The sequence below is a fragment of the Peromyscus leucopus genome, chromosome 14, assembly GCF_004664715.2.
Source record: "Peromyscus leucopus breed LL Stock chromosome 14, UCI_PerLeu_2.1, whole genome shotgun sequence".
NCBI lineage: Eukaryota > Metazoa > Chordata > Mammalia > Rodentia > Cricetidae > Peromyscus > Peromyscus leucopus.
This window is the reverse complement of record NC_051075.1, coordinates 80,745,594-80,764,969: the sequence shown is the minus strand read 5'-3', so window position 1 is coordinate 80,764,969 and position 19,376 is coordinate 80,745,594. Positions and strand designations below refer to the sequence as shown.

The 19,376-nt window shown below is 40.9% G+C and overlaps 1 protein-coding gene across 1 annotated transcript; it reads right to left on the bottom strand.

The window, feature by feature from the left end:
• Nucleotides 1-14,888: 14,888 nt before the first annotated feature.
• Nucleotides 14,889-17,682, bottom strand: LOC114688390 (disintegrin and metalloproteinase domain-containing protein 20-like). The gene has a single exon (XM_028862982.2). The coding sequence runs from the start codon at nt 17,358-17,360 to the stop codon at nt 15,099-15,101; it is 2,262 nt and encodes a 753-aa protein (XP_028718815.1). The 5' UTR covers nt 17,361-17,682; the 3' UTR covers nt 14,889-15,098.
• Nucleotides 17,683-19,376: the final 1,694 nt, after the last annotated feature.

The window sequence follows — 19,376 nt, the reverse complement described above, 5'->3', positions numbered from 1 at the left end:
TCATTTGTTTTTCCATATGAAGTTGAGTATTTTTCTTTCCAAGTCTGTGAAGAATTGTGTTGGGATTTTGATGGGGATTGCATTGAATCTGTAGATTGCTTATGGTAAGATTGCCATTTTTACTATGTTAATCCTACCTATCCATGAGCATGGGAGATCCTTCCATTTTCTGATATCTTCTTCAATTTCTTTCTTTAGAGATTTAAAATTCTTATCAAAAAGGTTCTTCACTTGTTTAGTTAGTGTTATCCCAAGGTATTTTATATTATTTGTGGCTATTGTAAAGGGTAATGTTTCTCTGACTTCTTTCTCAGCCCTTTTATCATTTGTGTATAGGAGGGCTACTGATTTTTTTGAGTTGATCTTGTATCCTGCCACTTTACTGAAGGAGTTTATCAGCTGTAGGAGTTCCCTGGTAGAGTTTTTGGGGTCACTTATGCATACTATCATATCATCTGCAAATAGTGAAAGTTTGACTTCTTCCTTGCCAATTTGTATCCCTTTGATCTCTTTTTGTTGTCTTATTGCTCTAGCTAGAACGTCTAGTACTATATTGAATAAATATGGGGAGGGTGGATAACCTTGTCTTGTTCCTGAATTTAGTGGTATTGCTTTGAGTTTCTCTCCATTTAATTTGATGTTTGCTGTTGGCTTGCTATAAATTGCTTTTATTATGTTTAGAAATGTTCCTTGTATTCCTGATCTTTCTAAGACCTTTATCATGAAGGGGTGTTGGGTTTTGTTAAAGGCTTTTTCAGCATCTAAGGAGATGATCATGTGGTTTTTTCTTTCAGTTTGTTTATATGGTGTATTACATTGACTGATTTTTGTATGTTGAACCATCCTTGCATCCCTGGGATGAATCCTACTTGGTCGTGATGGATGATTGTTTTGATGTATTCTTGGATTCAGTTTGCCAATATTTTGTTGAGTATTTTTGCATCAATGTTCATGAGGGAGATTGGTCTGTAGTTCTCTTTCTTTGTTGCATCTTTGTGTGGTTTGGGTATCAGGGTAATTGTAGTCTCATAAAAAGAGTTTGGTAGTGTTCCTTCTGTTTCTATTGTGTGGAACACTTTGAAGAGTATTGGTATTAGTTCTTCTTTGAATGTCTGGTAGAATTCTGCACTGAAACCATCTGGTCCTGGGCTTTCTTTGGTTGGGAGACTTTTGATGACCGTTTCTATTTCTTTAGGGGTTATTGGTCTATTTAAATGGTTTATCTGGTCTTGATTTGAATTTGGTATGTGGTATTTATCCAGAAAATTGTCCATCTCTTCCTGGTTTTCCATTTTTGTGGAGTACAGGTTTTTGAAGTATGATCTGATGATTCTCTGGATTTCCTTGTTGTCTGTTGTTATGTCTCCCTTTTCATTTCTGATTTTGTGAATTTGGGTGCTCTCTCTGCCTTTTGGTTAATTTGGCTAGGGGTTTGTCTATCTTGTTGATTTTTTCAAAGAACCAACTCTTTGTTTCATTGATTTTTTTGTATTGTTCTCTTGTTTTCTATTTCGTTGATTTCAGCCCTCAATTTGATTATTTCCTGGCGTCTATTTCTCCTGGGTGAGTTTGTTTCTTTTTGTTCTAGAGCTTTCAGTTGTGCTGTTAATTCATTGGTATGGGATTGCTCCATCTTCTTTTTGTGTGCATTTAGAGCTATGAATTTTCCTCTTAGCACTGCTTTCATAGTGTCCCATAAGTTTGGATATGTTGTACTTTCATTTTCATTGAATTCTAGGAAATCTTTAATTTCTTTCTTTATTTCTTCCTTGACCCATTGATGTTTCAGGTGGGCATTATTCAGTTTCCATGAGTTTCTGGGTTTTCTATAACTTTTGTTGTTGTTGAGTTCTAACTTTAAGGCATGGTGGTCTGATAAGATACAGGAGGTTATTCCAATTTTTTTGTAACTGTTGAGATTTGTTTTGTGTCCAAGCATGTGGTCAATTTTTGAGAAGGTTCCATGGGGTGCTGAGAAGAAGGTATATTATTTTGTGTTAGGATGGAATATTCTGTAGATATCTATTAGGTCCATTTGAGTCATAACATCTGTTAGGTCCTTTATTTCTTTGTTAAGTTTCAGTCTGGTAGATCTATCTTTTGGTGAGAGTGGTGTGTTAAAATCTCCCACTACTAATGTGTGGTGTTTGATGTGCGTTTTAAACTTTAGTAGTGTTTCTTTTATGAATGTGGGTGCTTTTGCATTTGGAGCATAAATGTTTAGAATCGAGACTTCATCTTGGTTGATTTTTCCTGTGATAAATATGTAATGTCCATCCTGGTCTCTTTTGATTGATTTTAGTTTGAAGTCTATTTTATTAGATATTAGGATAGCTACACCATCTTGTTTCTTAGGTCCATTTTCTTGGAAAGCCTTTTCCCAGCCCTTTACTCGGAGGTAGTGTCTGTCTTTGAAGTTAAGGTGTGTTTCTTGTATGCAGCAGATGGATGGGTCCTGTTTTCTTATCCATTCTGTTAGCCTGTGTCTTTTTATATGTGAGTTGAGACCATTGATATTGATGGATATTAATGACCAGTGATTGTTAATTCCTGTTATTTTTTGTGGTTGTGTTGTGTTGTCCTTCTGTGGTGTATGTTTGTGTGGGATTTATCTATTGCTTGATTTTTCATGGATGCATTTAGCTTCTTTGGCTTGAATTTTCCCTTCTAGTGCTTTCTGTAGGGCTGGGTTTGTGGACAGGTATTGATTAAATCTGGTTTTATCCTGGAATATTTTGTTTACCCCGCCTATGGTGATTGAGAGTTTTGCTGGGTATAATAGTCTGGGTTGGCATCCGTGGTCTCTTAGTGTCTGCATGAGATTTGTCCATGATCTTCTAGCTTTCATAGTCTCTATTGAGTAGTCTGGTGTTATTCTGATGGGTTTGCCTTTATATGTTACTTGGTCTTTTTCCTTTGCGGCTCTTAATATTTTTCTTTGTTCTGTGTGTTTAGTGTTTTGATTATTATGTGGTGAGGGGACTTTTTTTTGGATCCAGCCTATTTGGTGTTCTGTAAGCTTCTTGTATCTTCATAGGTATTTCTTTCTTTAGGTTAGGAAAGTTTTCTTCTATGATTTTGTTGAATATATTTTTTTTTGCCTTTGAGTTGGTATTCTTCTCCTTCTTCTATCCCTATTATTTTTAGGTTTGGTCTTTTCATGGTGTCCCAAATTTCCTGGACGTTTTGTGTTACGACTTTTTTGTCTTTAGTGTTTTCTTTGACTGATGAATATATTTTCTCTATAGTGTCTTCAGTGTCAGAGATTCTCTGTTCCATCTCTTGCAATCGGTTGGTTATGCTTGTTTCTGTAGTTCCTGTTTGTTTAGTCAGGATTTCTATTTCCAGCATTCCCTCAGCATGTGTTTTCTTTATTGTCTCAAATTCATTTTTCAGATCTTGGAATGTTTCCTCATCTGTTTAATTGCTTTTTCTTGGCTTGATTTGATTTCTTCCCATTTTTTGTTCATTTTTTTCTTCCATTTCTTTAAGGGAGTTTTTTATTTCCTCTTTAAGGGAGTTTTTCATTTCCTCTTTAAGGAAAGTTTTTATTTCCTCTTTAAGGTAGTTTTTCATTTCCTCTTTAAGGAAAGTTTTTATTTCCTCTTTGAGGGAATGTTTTATTTCTTCTTTAAGGGCCTCTATCATCTTCTTAAAGTCATTTTTAGGGTTGATTTCTTCTGATTCTTCTGTCATGGTATGTTTAGGTCTTGCAGGTGTAGAATCACTACGTTCTGATGTTGCCATATAGGTCTTTATGTTGTTGCCTGTATTTTTGCACTGGCATTTACTCATCTCTTCCTCTGTGCGGTGCAGGTGGTGTCTGTGTCTGAGAGTGCCTCTCTTGTTCTAATTTTTAGTTTTGGTTTAGTAGGGGTTCTTGGTTAAATTGGTGCTATTGGGCTGTTTCTTCAGGGGCAGCTGATTTCAGTCGGTGAATTATATACTTATGATTCTGGTGATCTGGTTTGGCGGCTGGGTAGCGCCTTCTTCTGTGTTCCCAGGTCATGTTTTGTTCATTTGTCAACTCCTCAGCTGATCTTGTTTCTTCAGACTTCAAACTGTAGGCATCTGAATTCTCTCCCAGATGGGTTTCAGCTGAGCAGGGTAGTCTCACCAACACCTCCAAGTTGTTGGGTTTCACAGGATCAGCAGTTGGGCCCTGGGTTGTCCTCAGACAGAGTGTTCAGATTCGTTCTGGTTCCAACCCACGGAGATAGCTTCTTCCCCAGGTGTTGGGGTTAGGGGCATCCCTGTTCCAAGCTGCGTCTGCTTGTCTCCGTCCCTGGGCCTGTCTACCTCTGTGGTCCGCTGACACAGGCCTACTTGCATCTGCTTGTCTCCGGGACGGGCCTGTATGTCCCTGTCAGCTGCCGCTGGGTCTGTCTGCCTCTGCCGGCCTCCGCTGTGGACCTACCTGTGTCTGCTTGTCTCTGCCACGAGGCCTGTCTACCTCTGTGGGCCGCAGCTGGGCCTGAATGTCTCTGCCGGGCCTGAATATCCATGTTGGCCGCTGCTACCGGACCCGTCTACCTCTGCAGGCCACTGCCACAGGCCTACCTGTGTCTGCTTGTCTCCGCTGCTGGGCCTGTCTACCTCTGTGGGCCGCCGCTGGACCTATATGTTTCTGCCAGCTGCTGCCAGGCCTGATTTTCCCTGTCAGCCACGACCGCTGGGCCCGTCTAATTCTGCAGGCCACCGCTGGGCCCGTCTACCTCTGCAGGCCTCCACCACAGGCCTACCTGCATCTGTTTGTCTCTGCTGCTGGGCCTGTATACCTCTGTTGGCCGCCGCTGGGCCTATATGATTCTGCCAGCTGCTGCCAGGCCTGAATGTCCCTGTCGGCCACCACCGCTGGGCCCGTCTACCTCTGCGGGCTTCCGCCACAGGCCTACCTGCGTCTGCTTGTCTCCACCACCAGGCCTGTCTACCCGATGCTGTACTTCTTAATAAACTTGCTTTTAACATCATTTTTATGCAAGACTTCCTGGTTCCAACTTACCTGTCTTATTTATTTTATCATATCTGGTCCTGCCCTTCATGACCCTTTTATAGGAGTATTCATTCTACCAATAGCTTTGGAGTATCAGCCTTATGGTGTAGTAAGTTGACTGGTTTTGTGACTGCTTAAATCTGAGGAAGGAGTGCCCACACACACTCTCTTAGGATTCTACCTGGTTCATAATGATGCCATTGAGACAATAAATATCACTCAAAGATTGGCTTTGGACTACAAACTGCTCAAGACAATTCCAAGGTGGCTGGCTGAGATGGTCCACCATCTTATACCTCTAGCCAGAAGTTCATACAAGCCTTGCCCATTACTCTGAGACTGGCTACAAATATTACAGCCTGTCCTAATGAGATTTAACCATAGTTTTAGTTTTTTAAACAGCATCCCACAGAGATACCATCACTCTCTAGATAGCAGGAAGCAATTCTAAGAGAACAATACCCCCTCTTCCAACAGGTTTTGTTTTCTCAGTGTTATGTACAGTTGTCATCTGTCAGGGGTTGGTTATAAATTGTAATAGGGCTAGGGGTAAAACAATAAAGTTTAGACTCAGGAATTTCTTTTGGAAAAGGAAAAAAGGGGATAGATAGGAGAGGGTAATAAAGTAGATTATTGTACCTACTTGTAAACTAATTCAGCAACTATCAACTTTAGATAATTTGTGTTAGTATGGATTCTTGTATATTGATACACATGTAAAATTATTTTTCTATTTCGGTTTAAGTTAATTTATATATTGATACAAATTCAAAACTATATTTGTCATAGTGTACATATGTTCCTTCTTCTGTTAATAATATCTTTGTATGTTCATACAAATGTAATATTATACTTGTCATACTGTATGTATGTTCTATTTCTATTTAGTATATTTTGTATATTGATACATATTAAGGATACTGTTGTCATATTACACTATACATTTGTACCTCTGATTAAGACATTTTGTATATTGCCAATTTGAGGTCATTGTCCTTATACTGTACATCTGTTCACAGAGTGTATATTTTTATATGTGAAGTCTTAGTATCTAAGCTATTTAGGTTGATAACAATTGTAGGTTAATAGTCACCCATGGTTGTCATACTTAAATTCATGTTAGGTCTTCTAGATATACAGAAATATATTTCAGGTAGATAGGTAATCTTTGAACCCTTCATAGACCTAGAGAATATATGATTTAAATGTTTTAATAACTTATAATTCTATTGATGTGAGACATAATTGCTCCTTGAAGCACCAATCTATTTCCGAGAGGATGTTGGTCATTGAAGACACTCCATATGGAATTTCTTCTTCTTGGCAAAATGGCCAGTTGGACAAAGAACTGCCCTTGCCTCCACTGCTGACAGTAAGCAAGCTGTCCATTCAAGACAAGCAGAACACAAGGAAAAGTGACTACTGAAATTTGCCAAGAGAGGATAGAACAGTCTTTCAAAATTCCCTCCTTCTGAAAATGGTCTGGATCTGCCAGCACCCATTGGACAAAGAGGTGAGTCTTTTTTCTCTTCTAGCCAATCACCCCAGCCTCTAGGCTTTGGGCCCAGGGACACTAACCCATGCCTTCACACCCCCACCTGGTGATGGCCCAGTTTTAGACCAGCAGGCAAGTTTCCTGTAGGCAGACTAGACTACCACCATCCCCCACCAGACCCTTCAATCTACAAGCCCCTAAACCCCATCCCCTAAACCCACACACTCCCCGAGACCTCAGCTTCTCCCTGAGACATAGAGTCTACCAATTGCACTAAATACTCCAATTGGACCAAGAGCTCCAATTAGACAAAGAGCTGACATTGGACCAAGAGCTCTAATTGGACCAAGAGTTCTGATTGTAGAAAGAGTATTGGACCAATTTTGAAAGACTGTTCTACCCTGTCTTGGCAAATTTCAGTAGTCACTTTTCTTGTGTCCTTCTTGCCTTGAATTGGACCAAGGAGGCTCCTGCAGACACAGACACCACCTGCACCGAGTGGAGGAAGAGGTAGGTAGATGCCAGTGCAAATATACAGTCAACAACATAAAAACCACCATATGGTACCACCAGAACCTAGTGATTTTACATCAGCAAGACCTGAACATCCCATGCAGAAGAAGAAATTAACCTTAAAAATAACCTTATGAAGATGATAAAGGCCTTTAAAGAGGAAATATAAAACTCCCTTAAAGAAATTGAGGAAAAGACAAATACCAAAGAATATAAACACACAACACGACCACCAAAAAATAACAGGAATTAACAATCACTGGTTATTAATATCCATTAATCCCAATGGACATATTTCACCTATAAAAAGACACAGGGTAACAGAATGGATACAAAAACAGGATCCATTCTGTAGATGTAACCAACCGTCTTATTAAATAAGAAACACAGAACCAATGCAAAGAAGAAAGCCAAGAAGTCAGAGCTAAGAGCTAAAACCTCACCCTTCCTCCTGCAGTGGTCCTACCTCTCCAAACCAGAACTTGTTCCTGTGTGTCTGTCTTTCTATAGTGTTTCTGCTCTGCCTTCTCATTGGTTATAAACCCAACCACATGACTGCCTCGTCATGGCCTGTCTGTATAGACCTCCAGGTTTTCTATGATTGGTATTGAGATTAATAGCATGTGTCTCCAATACTGGCTGTATCCGTGAACACACAGAGACTTACCTAGCTCTGCCTACCAAGTTCTGGGATTACAAGCATATGCCACCACTGCCCTGCTTTCCTATGGCTTGCTAATAGCTCTGACCCCTGGGCAACTTTATTTATTAACATACAAATAATATTTTAATACAAATAAAATATCACCATACCATCCTTCTGCTGCATACAAGAAACACACCTTAACTTCAAAGACAGACAGTACTTCAGAGTAAAAGGCTTGGAAAAGACTTTTAAATCAAATGGACTCAAAAAGCAAGCTGATATAGGTATCCTAATATCTAACAAAGTAGATTTCAAACTCAAATCAATTGAAAAAGATCAGGAAGGATATTACATATTTATCACACGAAAAATCCATCAAGATGAAGTCTCAATTCTGAACATTTATGCCCCAAATACAAGGGCACCTACATTTGTAAAAGAAACATTACTAAGGCTTAAATCACACACCAAACCCCACATGCTAGTAGTAGGAGATTTCAACTCTTACCTCTCACCAATGGACAGGTCTGCCAGGCAGAAACTTTATAGAGAAATAAGGGAACTAGCAGATATTATGACTCAAAAGGACTTAATAGATATCTACAGAACATTCCATCCTATCACAAAAGAATATACCTTCTTCTCAGCATCCTATGGAAGCTTCTCTAAAATTGACTACATACTAAGTCAGAAAGCAAATCTCAACAGATACAAAAGAAATGGAATAACTTCCTGTATTTTGTCAGACCCCCATGGCTTAAAGTTAGATTTCAACAACAACAAGAATTACATAAAGACTACAATCTCATGGAAACTGAATAATACTCAACTGAATCACCATTGGGTCAAGGGAGAAATAAAGAAAGAAATTAAAGATTTCCTCCAATCAATGAAAATGAATGTACAACATACTCAAACTTGGGACACTATGAAAACGGTGCTAAGAGGGAAATTCACAGCACTAAATACCCACATAAAGAAGTTGGAGAAATCTCACACTAGCAACTTAACAGTACATCTGAAAGCTCTAGAACAAGAGGAAGCAACCCTTCATGAAAAAGGTCTTGGAGAGATCAGGAACACAGGGAACATACCTAAACATAATAAAGGCACATTAAAGCAAGCTGAACCCAACATCAAATTAAATAGAAACTCAAAGCAATTCCACTAAAATCAGGAACAAGACAAAGCTGTCCATTCTCCCCATATGTATTCAATATAGTACTTGAAGTTCTAACTAGAGCAATAAGACAACAAATGGAGATCAAAGGGATACAAATTGGAAAGGAAGAAGTCAAACTTTCCCTCTTTGTAGACATATGGTAGTATACATAAGTGACCCCAAGAATTCAACCAGGGAACTCCTACAGCTGATAAACTCCTTCAGTAATATAGCAGGATATAAGGCTAACTCAAAAAAATCAGTAGCCTGCTGTGATATTTTCTTCGTGTACCCCAGTAAAGCTTATCTAAGGATCAGAGGAAAAAGCCAGTCCCTATAGTAGGCAATTGTAGCACACGCCTTAAATTCTAGCATTTGGGAGGTAGAGCTCCATTTGGATTTCTGTGACTGCAAGGCCACACTGGGAACAGAGCCAGGTGTGGTGGTACACTCCTTAATTCTAACATTAGTTAACCATAAAGGTCTGGAGGTCTGTACAGACAGACAGGAAGTGACAGAACTGTGCAGAAAGAGGAAGTGAGATCAAAGAACAGAAGGACATATTGGCATGGGTATACAGAAAGTAGGTCTCTTTGGAAGCTGAGAACTTGGTAAGGTGGGGTTGGTATGGCTTGTTCTATTCCTCTGATCTTCAGTTTACCCCAATATTTGCCTCCAAGTTTTTTTTTTATTAATAAGACCATTCAGCAATTCATCTTACATCTGGTGGCCCAATGTTTGTGGCAAGAATTCATTAAAAAGCCACTTGCCTGGTGCTCAGGCCTGTGCTGCACTTGGCCAGATGAAAAAGCTGCCTGTGGCCTTACATGCCCAGCCTCAGGCCCAAGATGGATGCAGCCAAAGTCTCCATCCCACGTGGGCCAGAGTCTCTTTGGCTCCTTCTCTCCTGGTGGGTGATGAGCTCTCTCTGGATCCCCATCTCAGATTGCTACCACACTAGGTAACTGCTTTTAAATTCCCTCAGACTTCTACTGTTCTTTGCAGTCACCAGAGTTTGTGTATCAATTAAGATACCTCAAAGGGAGGAATTAGTTAAAAGAGAATTTTTTTCCCACATTAAAAAATGGGAATAACTTTTACAATTGAGGAAATGTGGTCTCTGTTTGATAACACATCAGGTAGTCTAAAAATAGAACAATTAAATGACAGGATAATTGATGTTCATGGCATTTGCATATTGTCAATTATGAATATTATTTGTCTGATCATTTTTATTTTAACATTAAAAAGGTTGGTCAATTTGAGTGCCAAGATAAAAGTTTTAGAAAAACTTGTTAAAATGAATTATAGAGAAATTCAGATGCAGATAGAAAAATTTAAAGGTGAACCTATCTCAGCACTGAATTATATTGTTACAAAGAAACAGCCTAAGATTTCCAGACAGCAAACACTAATCTAGCCAGTAACCTCACAGCACCAGCAAAATGCTTAAGGCTATGTACAAGCTAACTGGACTCCGGTGGAATCGTTAGTTTTGTGGAGATTGAAAGGAACTATAGTCTCATATGGTATGCATTCTCTATTTGTAAAGCATATGTTAAACTCGTGGTCAACTTGTAACAGAATTATACCTCAGAACTGGAAAGATTTGGTTACATCTGTCCTAGAGGCTGGTCCATAGTTACAATGAATGACCTGGTAGAAGGAGAAGACAAAGACTATAGAACAATGAGGTAGAACTAGAGGTATTGAAATTTCTCAAAATCAACTTCTTGGAGAAGGCTATTATGCTGATATACAAAGACAATTTTTATATAATGACTACACCCTAATTTTATGCCAAATGTCAGCCCTAAATGCATGGGACAGAACTGAAGAAGTAGGAAAGAAAATTGAGTCATTTATGAAAGATATACAGGGCCCAAAAGAAACCTTCATGGATTTCTTACAATGGCTGTCTTTAGCAGTAAATAGAATGATACCAAATTCAGAAGCTAGACAGATAATAATTGAATCTCTGGCTTTTGAAAATGCCAGTGCAGCATGCAAAAGGGTGATTAGGTCATTAAAGGCAAGATCAGCACCCTTGGAGGAATGGATCAGAAATACAATTAACATTGAATCTCATGACTGTGATGATACTTGGATAGGAGAGGTGATTTTCAGAGGGTCAAAGAAAAGTCATTATGTCAGATGCTTTAATTGCAGTAAACAAGGTACCTAAAAAGGGAGTGTACACAGGGCATTCCTAGAAACAATGTTTCTTCAAGGAACAATGACAACAGAATGCCCCTACCTTCTGGATTATGCAGAAGGTGTGGTAAAGACAAACACTGGACTGATGAATGTAGATGTACAAGGGACAGACAAGGTGATCCTTTCCCTTTGCCATCAGGAAAGTTCCTGAGGTGCCTCTTGCATGCTCCCATGGCAAATTCAGTTCAGTTCTTTCCTGCCATTGTAGAAGAAACCCCATCTCAGAGCAAATAAATAACTAAATGCCTACTGTAATAAACCATACTGCTCGGTGTGATAGAACAGCTATAGCAAAGAGAACAAAAATTCAGGAGCAAGCATAAAGTGAACTTTTTGGCAAACTTCAATAAAAAAACTAAGACCAAAACTAAAAATATGAATAAATGATGTTCTCATGGAAGGTCTTGTAGACACAGTTGTGGATGTAACATTAATTGCACCAGAGTGGGAGTGCAAACTTGTACATGCCGCTCTGGAAATCAGTATGGTGACTTCTCAGAAAATTGGGAATCAATCTAACTCAAGACCCAATGATGCCACTCTTGGGCATATACATAAGGGATACTCAATCATAACATAAGGACACTTGATCAACCTAGTTCATAGCATCACCATTTGTAATAAGCAGCTCAAACTTCTAAACCTAATTCCACAAACTCTCTCTTTCAGATGATAATTGGGCTAATGACCCACTTCCTCATCAAATACTATCAGATTGTCCAGCGCTGTATGAGCAGAGATGCTGACCCTGAGCATGGAATCTGGGCCCTTTACTTCAAACTCAGTGTGTTTGCCTCAGAAGGTCCTCAACTGGATCTTAATACCTAAAGAGATGATTGCTCCTACTCTGGAACACATTTTTCCCATTGGACAATTACCCTCCCTTTAAATAAAATAATGTGTCTGAGCCTTTGAATATCACACACATACATACACATGAGCGCACACACACATACACACACAAACAGACACACACACACACACACACACACACACACACACACACACACTTTCCAGTCTTCTTTATTTTCTCATCTAAGTCTTCTGCCTTAGGACTCTATCACTGAAGAATGGCCTGCTGGTCCATGTCAATTGAGACCTTATAAGGAAGGGGTGGATATTGTTTATGATTCCCTCAGTAAAAAATGCTCACAACAGCATGGTCCTCTGTGGTCAGTCCTTGCATATCTGTCACAACTTCTATGGCTCTGGATAGTGGTCATTATACTAGATGAAGTCTGCCTTTCTCAAACACTGGAAGAGCAATATTCACTCACTTAGCTACTAAGGCAGATACATTCTGCACACCTATATATGTAAGGAAGAAAAAGGACTAAGGTGAACTTCCTATGGTCTGGTTTAAACCACTTAGTTTTCTTCACAGCCTCCAGAGGGAAGAATTTCAGACTCTCAACCCGCTCAGGGGGTACCACATTCACACCAAAACAGTCAATCCCATTATGCTGTTTAATCCTCCTGGTTTGGGGACCCAGTGGTGGCTGTTTGGTTGCTAGAACTGTCTTTTCTGGGGTTGAGAATCATTAGGGAGTGCAGGAGCATGGGTCAGAGCAGCAATCTCATTCCTCTGGTATTGGGGTGTAAATTATCTCCTGTCAGTTCAGGAGGGAAACTGGGGATGAACAGAGCCTAAAGGAATGAGGTGACCTACAGTCTAATGCTGCAGACAACTTTTCTTCATTTTAGTGTACTTTTGTATGTTGAAGCAACAAAGGAGGCAATGATTCAAGGGAGGTTATTTGAGTTCAGAAAAACATGTGAATAAAAGTAAATTGAGCACATACCCCATATTAACAGAACAGCCCTTTCCCTGAGCACAATTGTCTGGCATGTACTACAGATTATATCTCAGGGAACACAAAAGCAAGAGAGAAGGTTATATCCAGATTTAGGTCACACTGAAGACTGATTCTCTGTCTATTGCTGCCTTGCAGGAGGTAGCCTCAAGCAGCACAGGGGTCAAAGAGAACCCACAGAGTCAGCGTGTACTATGACTTCCTTATCTGAGGGGGTAAGGGAAGGACACCCATACACTCTCTTGATGATTTCCATATTTATTCTCTCTATTCTTCTACTGTGTACTTATTTTCTACAGCTTATGTACCAAAACAAGATTTTTCAAGCAATATGGGAATTACAATGTGGTTACAGTCTATTTTTCAAGTGAACAAATATAACGAATACAAGGAAAAATGCATGTGTTCCATATTCCTTACATGATTAAACATTTCACATATTACAGGTGAAAAACAAATTATCCCAAGAACCCAATGTACATTCCTTCCCAAGCAACTTGTTATAGATTAACAGTGTGTAAGCAAGGAAGATTATATATATTTACTGGATTCTGTGTTTTGTGGTTAAAAAGAGAGGACCAATCACTTTGTTACTTATCTTGAAAGGTAATCTTGTAAGGAAACTTAAAGGAATCACAAATTTGAACTTTTACATATGAAAAAGAATCAGTCAGCTCTCCTTTAAGTCTTCAGGTTATATACCCAAATGTCAATAGTTTTATATATAATGAATATTCAGGAGATTAAGGGCAAAAATGGGCCAAAGGAAATAATCATCATCTTTGGTTATCAACCAATCCTAGCAAGAAAGTACTCAGCAAATGGTAATTGGGCTTCTTTGTTATTGTTTCTTGACCTTAAAGAGTCCTCACTCAACTATAAGCCTTTCTAAAACTTTAGATTGTCTTCTTGGGTTTTTCACCTCAAAGATATTTGACTAAAACATCTTAGTCTAACATTATTTTCAAAGCTTTGTTTCAGCTACTATGCACACTCGATCCTGTGAACACACCTCCCTACATTAAGATTAGAAGAATTCAAACTAGCTGGGCTACTGGGACTCAATTATTTTTTCTTAATTATTAGCCTAAGCCACAGTCTATATGCCTCCGCAATAGAAACTCATGTGGTCTAGCTGTGTGACAATTCCTTGTTTTTATTATCATCAAAACTCTTTTAAACTAACATTATTATCACTCGACAGTACAGTTTAAAAAAAAAATCACCTTCATAATAATCCACAGGTAAAAGGGCCCAGTAGAACAGGATGTTTCCATGAGATAAACATATTACAGGCAGTGGGGACCTCCCTGCACCCATTCTCACCTTGCCCAATTCCAGGGAAAGATGGCAGCCTCAAACATGTAAAGGCACAGCGGAGCAGAAGACACTCTGGAAGTCTATGGTCTCAGGGCCTTGCCTATCTGAGATTCCCCCTCAGGAATTTTCCTCCTGGTGGCTGACACCTGAACTTCAACTGCCATCTGCTGCAGCTCCTACATGGCCAATGGCATCTGTCCTGTGCCCTCAGAGCCTTCCTCCAGGAGACTCAGCATACCCTTCTCCAGATTGGGTTCTTTGTGATATTCTGACAGTGGGGCCTTGGGAAGGCTCTTTCCATGAGGTTGTGGGTAGTATGCATAGTGAGCCATGGATCTGTGTTAATGGTGATGTTGTAAATATCAGTTCCCTGGCTTAGTATGAGGTGAGGCTTCTGTGCTCCTATAACACACCCTCAACTGGATGCCAAGTCTGCCTTCACTCCCTCCATTCCTCTAAGCAGTGTCCTTGAAAATCCTGTCCACAAGCTGTGAGAGAGAGTGCCACTAACAAACATGGTAACAAGGGTTGGGACAGAGTCAGTGCTCAGGAACCACATTTTACAGTCACTCTAGATATGTTCTTAAAAGAGATGCAGACAACTTCCTTTAACCAGAGACCAGAGACCTAAGACCCAGAGCATTCCTGGCTCAAGGGCTTCTTCTACTAACAAAGGAGCAAGCTTAGGGCAGCTCCTAACAACTTACAAAAAGTACAGATGACACCAATTTGCAATGTTGAAAGATTTATTCCAGTGTGAGCATCAGCAACATATCAAAGACAGATGGCCTCAGAATCCAACACCTCCCGTGGCCGCACAAAGTAGACTCAGGCTCTTCAGAACTGTGCTCTTGAGTTTTACCTTGTCTTCTTACTGACATTCATGTTTTCTTTTTATTTCTCTCTATTTTACAGGGGCCAGGAGGCTCACTCATTTTTTACTTTGGCGCAGTGGCTGAAGTTCCATGCCGAAGTAAAGCAGCCTGCAAGTCTTCTAATTTGATAGTCTTTGTAGCTGCTACACGAACAGCCATCCCAAAGAGCAATGAGCCTATAAAGACATAAATACGACCAACGACCACTCTTATATATATCACTGGTAGTTGGCTCTGTCTTATTGTGTGCATTTTACGTGGAGGGGGTCCACTGTTTACACTCCCTCCAGGTCCTTCTCCCACGCAGTCTGGAGGGTCCCAACCTACATGACAATGGCAATTCCGATGATTATTGCATACTCCTCTAAAATTGCACTTTTCCGGGGTGCAGTCATAATTCAGTTCAGTCAAAGTTCCATTGCAAGACCCTCGATCACAGAAATTGGTTTGGGAACATGGAGTACCATGTCTCACCCGTCCCACATCTGTTGATTCTGTTGAACGATGCTCATCGAGCCCAAAACAGGAAAACCCAGCAATAAGTGACTGATGGAATGAAACATGTTCCTGCAAGTGTGGTAGGTGGGTGATATTGGTACACTGCAACCTTCCACACATCTTATCTCTGTCAGCACAAGGTGTGAATAAGAGGCTTTCTTCTGCTCTCTGACAATGTCCAAATCGATACCGTTCCTTATTGATGTCATAGCACTTTTGATTGCCATCACGAGCACTTGCACCAAAGATTTCCTTGCAATGCATACTGCGATCGGTGCAGTTTCCTCGATAGCAGTAACCCTCTTCTGAGCATGGTGTTCCATCTTGCAGATAAGAGTCTGTTGGGCAATGGAGTCCATTCCCACTGCAGTACTCTGGAAGATCACATATGTTGTGGACACTTCTGCAGAGTGTCCCAGCAGGACTATAGGTGCAGTTTATGCAGCATGATTCTCTATCACAAATGCTACCTCTTGTGAACCTGCAATCACTCTGGCAGCAGGAATCTGCATAACATGCCTTGTGTGAGCCACAGTCACATTGCTCACCTTCATTTAGTACCGCATTGCCACAAATACTATAGGTCACTGATGTATTATAATAAGTATGACGGTCATAGAAAAGACACGGCATGGTACCGGGGGTATTGAGTATTTGGTTTATCTCTACAAGGGAACAATTGCTGTAAACATCTGTTAGCAGAGGTGTCCTGAACATAACACAGGTGCGCCTTCTCTGGCAAACACAGAATCTCTCATCATCAAAATCCATACCTAAATTCCTCCCTATACGGTTGGCTACTACAACAGACACATATACATAGAATCGTCTATTTTGACCAATCCAGGTTAGAGCATTGGAACTACAGATACTCCTTGAAATAGGTCTAAAGTCATTATCTGCGGGCGAATCCCTATTAATTATACTTGAAGCGTCAGGTGTAAATCTTTCATAAAAGTTTGCGATATAGTATGAGTGAGACGGACTTCCTGGTACTCTGGTGTCATGACTAAATGGATCCCTTATGTTATACACAGTGAAGAGAAAGACATAGTAGCGCATATGGATATTTCTCATATAGGTGTCCATTAAACTGATAAGGGAAAACAAATATATGCAAATTGTATGAACATTTCTGGGTCCTTCATATACAGAATAAGTTGCTTGAAAATGGCCTTTTACAGCAGCTGAATGTGTAGCATAGTCTCTACTAGATATTCTGGGCACCATAGTGAAATTTGTTTTGTAGGAGAGGGGGCCTACGCTATGGTCCACATGCTTCCATTCATTCATAGGCCCAACTGTTTCAGAATCAGCCACTATCTGAGAAATAAAGTGCTCGAACCTGTGTGAATCATTGAGGGGTTTGATTTCATAGACAAGGTCATCAAACATTATGACCCCATCCAGGCCCCCATAACAAGTATCCAGAGTGACCATGGATTGAGGAATCCCCTCTAGATAGCCAATATAATAACAATCTGCAGGGAAAAATGGATAATCCATCTGTAAGGCTCCTTGGTCATCCTGAGTTGTCAGCAGCAAGTGCCTGGGCCAAATAAGTGTCTTTCTTCTCAGGTGGATGGTGTGTCTCTGGCCCCTGAAACGCAAGCTGTAGGAGAGCCGTCCTGGTGGTTGAAATCCCTTACCATGGTATGTCTCCTTCTGAGGAATGACCACCTCTGATGAGATAAAACGCCATGTGGGACGGCCTTGAAAACAGTGGCTTGGAACCAGGAGCAGCACCCAGAGTGCTACCAGTAAGAGGGGGAGCCTGGGAGTCACAGGTCTTTCCACTGGCTTCATGCCCCAGGTCCAAGATAACATCCTGGATGAAGCTAGGCTAAAACCCTCTGCTGTGGCCCTGCCTGGTGGAGGAGACACTGACGGTGGACAAAAGGCTTCTTCAGGCTCCTAGCCCTGCTGGTTTCCCAGACAACTTGAGGAGTTAGGTAACAATTACTGGGTGTGGCAGGAGTGAGCCTGGTGATGTTAGCTGAGATGGAGGTGAAGCGGGGTCCAAAGCAACATCTATGAAGTCCACTAGGAGAGAAAAGGCAGAAGAAGCAGAGGTGACTCCTCTGGACAGGCTCTGGACATACAACATATCACGACCACATTTTCAGTCATCTGAGTCTGTTTGCTTCCCAGTGTTACTCTGGCTCTGTCTCTACAAGTCAATTTTCCTTTTTATTTTGTCTCATATTTCTCTCATTTCTGGAAGTTGGAGGTAAACACTGTGAATATTACCCTTTTAGGTATGATGTTTTTTATTCTTCTAACTTATTTTTATTTGAGTTCATAGTTAACTATTTACAAATGGTTTTACCTTTTTGGGTTTTACTTGGGAGTTTTGGGATTTCCACATGTTGAATTCTTTGGGATACTGTCTGAAACACCTCGGAACTCTAGAATTTTTAAAAATCCCATCTCTCTGACCCTGTCTTAGTTCCAGCTGTTGGTCCCCTCCAACCCTTAGTATATTTCCTTCCGGACCATTGAGATTACTTCAAACATGCAGGCTGATCAGTTCTAAGTGGGGGATACCAGCAGCTCTCTTTTGTGTGAATGTACAAGAAGTATGTCACACACTTTCCCCAGGTTGTCATTAGGGCTTTCATATCTCTTAATTTTGTAGAAGGAGAAGCATCCTCTGCGTTTCCTCCAAAAATCTCAATAGAGAAAGGGGGCAATAAGTGACATCACCACGGAGTGTCTTGACAGGCCCTGTCTCAGACACATGACTAAAATCTGCAGCCACACAGACAGATTGTATGGCAGCAGGCATCTTATATGACATGAGAAAAACATGGGGTTTTATCAGTTTACCTCCTCTCAGAAGTCTCTATCTCCTCTAAGTGTACAGGCCAAAAAATCCTCTGCAGGACCACTGGAGTCAGATTGCACCTTCCTACCCTCCCAGCCCAGTCTCCAGCCTACTGACCTGCCAGATTCCCATAAATAGGCCTCTGCTGCCGCCCTGTGGTTACTAGCGTCACTGTACCTAATGCCCATGGGAGGTTCTTAAGAGTAGGGAGGGAGGAAGTGGTTGGATTCCTGTCTGGTTGTGGTAACAGGAGATGAAAGCCCTGTTAGGCATTCATCAATTAGGGTGTGGGATCATGTGCTCTATTATTGGTGACCAATTTGGGGACATGGGCTCATACTGCAGTTTGGGAAAGGCTTCTCAAGGCTCATGACCCCTTGTCGTTACTCTGAGGCTCTGCATGCCACCAGGCTGGACTCCCATGACCTATGTGGACAAATGATCACACAAAGCACAGCGTGGTTTTATGTCTAAAGTGAAGGGTGTAGATGGGGTATCTACACAAGTAGGGAGTGCCAGAGCCAGCCTCTCCAGTCTCTCTGTCTGTGTCTATCTCTGTGTCTGTCTGTCTGTCTGTCTGTCTGTCTGTCTCTCTCTCTCTCTCTCTCTCTCTATCTCTCTCTCTCACACACACACACACACACACACACACACACACACACACACACCCTGCTCCTGCTCCTACGCCAGGCCCAACCCTGTCAGAGCACCTTGGAGTCAGGTCACAAAGGCATGTCACTTCATGCCCCTGGCACAGATCACAGAGCAGATTTCAGATGCCTCCTGGTGACCAGATTCGTCTTTGCATGCTCTGCCTGGCCAGCTCCAGAGAACTGGCTCACCCAGCTAAGTGGACTCTCAGGTGCAGGTGACAAAAACAGGCAGAGAGAGATGAGAGGTGAGAGGAGGGAGAGGGACAGAGACAGGGAATGTTAAATGTTTACACAGCTGTGTTCCAATCCCTGACCTCTGATACCCACAGCACGAGAGTTTGAACATCACATTTTGGGTTTGGG

What these genes read in the sequence shown, in the direction of transcription:
- LOC114688390 (XM_028862982.2), bottom strand. Translation starts at nt 17,360, where the DNA reads ATGTTATCTTGGACCTGGGGCATGAAGCCAGTGGAAAGACCTGTGACT.